The following is a 4,724-nucleotide window of genomic DNA, read 5'->3' on the forward strand; positions in this document are numbered from 1 at the left end:
TAAACTTCCATAAGTTAAGAGTGGTTAAGACTTCAGATACTGAAGTCACATTACCTGGTTTGAGATATTCATTGTGCTTACTTACTGTACTTTGACCAAGTCACTTAGGCTTTCTGTACTTTGGTTTCCTGCTCTACAAAATGTTAGTAATAATAGAACCAGAGCCTATCATAGAGTTGTGATAAGGATTAAGTAAAATATTACAACTAAAATACCTAGGACAGGATCTGACATGCCATGCAGGTATCTATTGTTATTTTTGACTTCTGCCAGCCAAAGGAATGTCAATAGAAATCAGAACATAACACTAAGTAGGTTTATCATGTACTTTTATTAACAACTTAATACAAGGCTGTACATTGTAGGTACTGAAATCAACCCACTCCTGAAAACTGAAAAACCAGCATTTCTATACCACTTCAGGCTTTGGTTAAAAGTGCCATCTTCTACAGCAAAATCACATAGTGTAACCAAACAATTTAAGCGCAGGAAAAAGAAAATGTTCCACTGGAATGGACAGATTATTTATTTACAAACAGCTGAGGATAACTTCTAGCTTAAGTGATTTCACTATACACTCTGGAATGTTCAGTTCCCTTTTCTACGGTCCTACAATGACATACAGCAACTAAGAACTTGGCCACAGGTCCTGCCTAGACGCTCATCAACATGAAACAACAACAAAAAATATTTATATAAATAAGTCAATTAAACCTCACAAAAACTAAAGGCACACAAGAAAAAATGTCCAGCAGTCGATAAAAACTGTACAGTGTTGGTCAGTCTTTTATATCTGAAAAAATGTGTAACTTCAGAAAAAGTTCTTTAATGTATAAAAGTCCAGTGTTAGCTGGAGTGAAAACTTGAAGACTCCGACTCGGTTGAAACAGAAGAATGTCCACCCCGCTTTCCCTTGGAGAGGATCTTCAGGCTGGACCCTCTGCTCACAGAGGTGAGTGCATGCTGGGCAGAGGTTTTAAATTTGGCCCCAAGGAAGGCATAGAGGATGGGATTCAGGCAACAATGGAAAAAGGCTAGGGCCTCGGTGATGGAAATCCACTTGTGCACAGTGCTCTCAAACTCACATCCTTGCTGGATGATTTCCAGGAGGATGAAGGAGTCGATGCTGATCCCAATGTAGTAGGGCAGCCAGCAGGCAAAGAAAGCCAGGATGAGGATAACTGTGGTCTTGAGGGCCTTTCGCTTCTGGTAGCCCTTGGAGTGGGACAGCTTGGAGATAATAATGCAATAGCAGGACAGGATGACGATACCCGGCAGGATAAGGCCAACCACGATGTGCTGAAACTGGAACACCACCAACCACAAGTCGCTGGGATAGAAGCGGTCGCAGATGTACCTCCCATCCCCCTCCCTGACGTTGGCAAAGATGAAATCGGGAATAGTCAACAGGAGAGCAGGTATCCAGACACCAACATAGACCACCTTTTCAGCCAACAGTTTCCTTGGCCTCTGACTGTTGGTGGCGTGGACGATAGCCAGGTACCGGTCCAGACTGATGAAGGCCAGGATGAGGACACTGCTGTAGAGGTTGACTGTGTAGATGACATGGACTGCCTTGCACAGGAACTTCCCAAAGTACCAGTTTGCCACGGCATCAACTGCCCAGAAGGGAAGTGTGAGGACAAAGAGGAGGTCTGCCACAGACAGGTGCAGTCTGTACTTGTCTGTCATGCTTCTCAGTTTCTTCTGGTAACCCATGACCAGGATGACCAATCCGTTACCCACTATGCCAGTCAAGAAGATGATGGAGTAGACAGTGGGCAGAAAGATACGGTTGAAATGGGCATTTTCCTCCCGGAAGCAGGGTTCCTTCATGGAGTCATAGTCTCCTGAGCCCAAGTCATCCTCTGTGTAATTATCTGAAGAGAATATCTGAAAAAGGCAAGGGAATGGACATTCACTTTCAAGTTCGGCAGGCATTCCCGAAGTTCAAAACAATGTTTCTGGTATTTTACAAAAGCAGTTTATAAAAACCAACTCAGCCCAGCCTGCTTCAGGAAATTCTGCTCCCACTGAAGTACTGGGGTAAGAGCACAAGGGAATTATTCTAGACTTCTACAACTCTCCTCCCATCTTCCCCCATAGTCGCTTCATTATATCCCTCATTAGGAGAACCAGTTACAAAATTCTTTGTTTAAAACAAGAGGGCGATGAGATTCTTTGGGTTCCAAAGTCACATCTTTGCTAACTCTTCTGCCCCGCCCATTAGAGGGAAGGAAAAACCTTGGGAGGAAAAAAACCAAAACAAAACACAAAGAGGCCACTCCTAGGCGGCATGATGGTGGGACTGGGGGTAGAATCTCGTGTTCCGAGGAGCTGGGATTAACTTTCTCTATGAAGATTCGCCAGGAGAGGGAAGAGGGGAGGAAGAAGCACCGCGGGGTCCCAAAGACTCTTATTCTAAAGCATGAAACACTGTTTTCTCCACGACTGTCTAAACACAAACCATTCCGTACTTCAAGCAACACGTAGTGGGGAAGGGGAATGCGGTCTTAAACGAAGGGCTTTGGTGCTTGGGGGCGGGGGTGGGGTGTCAGAAGCGGGGAACCCTCACTCCCACCGGCGCTGCTCAGGGGCGTGGGTTTCTCTGCCAAACCCATGTTTATCACTTGGCGCCTTTGGGACGTTAGCGAGCACAGCATTTTAATGGGAGGGGAAAGTCACGGGGTCTGCACCCGTGGTCCTCGCCCCGAGTTTCATTTCCTCACTCTCCCGGGTCGCTTCCCATCCCGCCACGGATCCAGTTAATGGGGTGGGAGGTCTGCAAGCTGGAAGCCTCCAGGCGGAGGGCGCGCTGGGGGCCGGGTGGTCCAGCTCCAGCCCTCCGCGCGGCCCACCACGCCCACCGCCGACAGGCAGTGGCTCCAACGGTTTGGCCCCGCCGCACGCCAGGCGCAGTCCTGCAGGGTGCTGGGGAGAGATTGGGCGGCTCCGCCGCGGGAGCCTTTGAATCGCGCGCCGCTGGGGGAAACGAAAAGCCTCCCTACCAAGGGGATTTCAAAAGGCTCCAGGAAACCACCGACGGTTAAATGGCGCAACCGGGCTCGGTGAGAGCCCAACTGTCTCCCCACTTGCACCTGCGTGTCTGCGCCGCAACTACCGGCAGCCCAGGTGCCCTCCCAGCCCTTAACTCCACCCTTAGTCACCGCCGCGAACACCTCGGGGTGCTGCTGCACCGTGACCGCTTATATACTCCTTCAACTTCTGCACGACCCCCAACTCCAGAACCCCGGGGCCCACTCGCGGCGCTGGCGACGCCCGCGATGTCTCTCCCTCAATCCTCAGTGGCGCGGGCTGCTCCCGGCCACCTCCCTGCTGCGGCCAACGCGCAGACACCTCAGCAAAGCGGCACGGTGGGTCCGCCCTCTGCTCACAGTACCCGGGCACTGGCACAGCTCCGCGGGCAGCAGAGTTTAGCGAACACGCGCCCAACGCCAAGAGTGGTCCTCAGGCGCCTTTGCCCCTGAAGTTAACCAGGGGCGCGGTCTCCCTCTGCGAACTCAGCCCGGGCGCGCCGCCCTCCACCTCCAAATTCAGATCATGTAATTCGCTCCAAAAGAAACCCCCGCTCCCCCGAGGAAGAGACCCACGGTCTCTGGCAGCGCGCACATCTTCTCTGTACTTGTGCACAGAATGTTCTGTTTGCAAACAGCGTGCAAACCCGGCGCGCGCCGCAGAACTCAAGCGGGAGACACATGCAGCCACCGAAACGGTCGTTCCCATCTTTTCTCCTCTACTTAGAAAAAGATTTCAGTCCAACCCCGCCCCCCCACCCCGACCGTAGCCAAGCGCACGAAAACTCCTTTCTATGCCCCTTCTCCGGGGCACGGGCACCTCCAATATTCTGGTCGTTTCTGCCCGCTCGGAGAGGGGTTGCGCTCTAAATTCATGTGTTTGTAATACGTTTAAGAAAAAGCAGGTTGAAACGACTTACATGGAACCCGTCCATGGTAATCGCTTGCTCTCCAGCCGCGGGGGCTACCGGAGTACTCAAGTCCTAGGAGACACTTTGCTACCTGCTACCGCAGCCAACAAACTGAAGTTTCTAGTTGAAGCTGCACTTTTATAAAAACACGCTCCGCGGGCGGCGCATGCGCCGCGCGGGTGGGTGGGTGGGCGGGAGGGCGGGGCGGGGAGAAAGGCGGGGTGGGGGGGGAGAAAGGCGGGGTGGGGGGGGAGAAAGGCGGGGTGGGGGGGGAGAAAGGCGGGGTGGGGGGGGAGAAAGGCGGGGTGGGGGGGGAGAAAGGCGGGGTGGGGGAGGAGAAAGGCGGGGTGGGGGGGGAGAGGGGCAGATGAGCGGGTGGAGGCCGCGAGGGAGGGGCGAGGGAGGGGCGAGGGGGTAAGTACTCAGGCGGCCCCCGCAGGCTAAGCCAGGGAAGCCCCTCAGCGGCTCCCTTTAGCTCTAGCTCGCGGTCGCCTCGTGAGTCTAGAGCTCTGGAGGGCGTCCGGGAGGCGTGCCGCAACTTGGGAAAGCAGGACGCGCCTGGAGGGAGGTTGAAAGCGCGGGCGACCGACGCGTCCCTGTGTGGCGCGTCTATCCTTGCTCACGTGGGTGGCATTCCAGACCCGGGAAGGCTACAGATGGAGACACTGAGGCCCAGAGAGGGGAAATGACTTGCCAGAGTAACCCGACCAATAGGCGGCAATGCTGGCAGCAGGTCCAACATCTGACTCCATTCCCTGCTCTTTCAGCACATGCAATC

The 4,724-nt window shown here is 53.4% G+C and overlaps 1 protein-coding gene across 1 annotated transcript; it reads right to left on the reverse strand.

Annotated features, from left to right (window-relative positions):
• Nucleotides 1–521: 521 nt before the first annotated feature.
• Nucleotides 522–4,045, reverse strand: CXCR4 (C-X-C motif chemokine receptor 4). The gene is made up of 2 exons (XM_061199544.1): nt 3,956–4,045; nt 522–1,893 (listed from the first exon to the last, which is right to left on the reverse strand). Exons 1-2 carry the CDS (start codon nt 3,968–3,970, stop codon nt 847–849), a joined length of 1,062 nt encoding a protein of 353 aa, XP_061055527.1. The 5' UTR covers nt 3,971–4,045; the 3' UTR covers nt 522–846.
• Nucleotides 4,046–4,724: the final 679 nt, after the last annotated feature.

The sequence above is a fragment of the Eubalaena glacialis genome, chromosome 1 (assembly GCF_028564815.1).
Source record: "Eubalaena glacialis isolate mEubGla1 chromosome 1, mEubGla1.1.hap2.+ XY, whole genome shotgun sequence".
Classification (NCBI taxonomy): Eukaryota; Metazoa; Chordata; class Mammalia; order Artiodactyla; family Balaenidae; genus Eubalaena; species Eubalaena glacialis.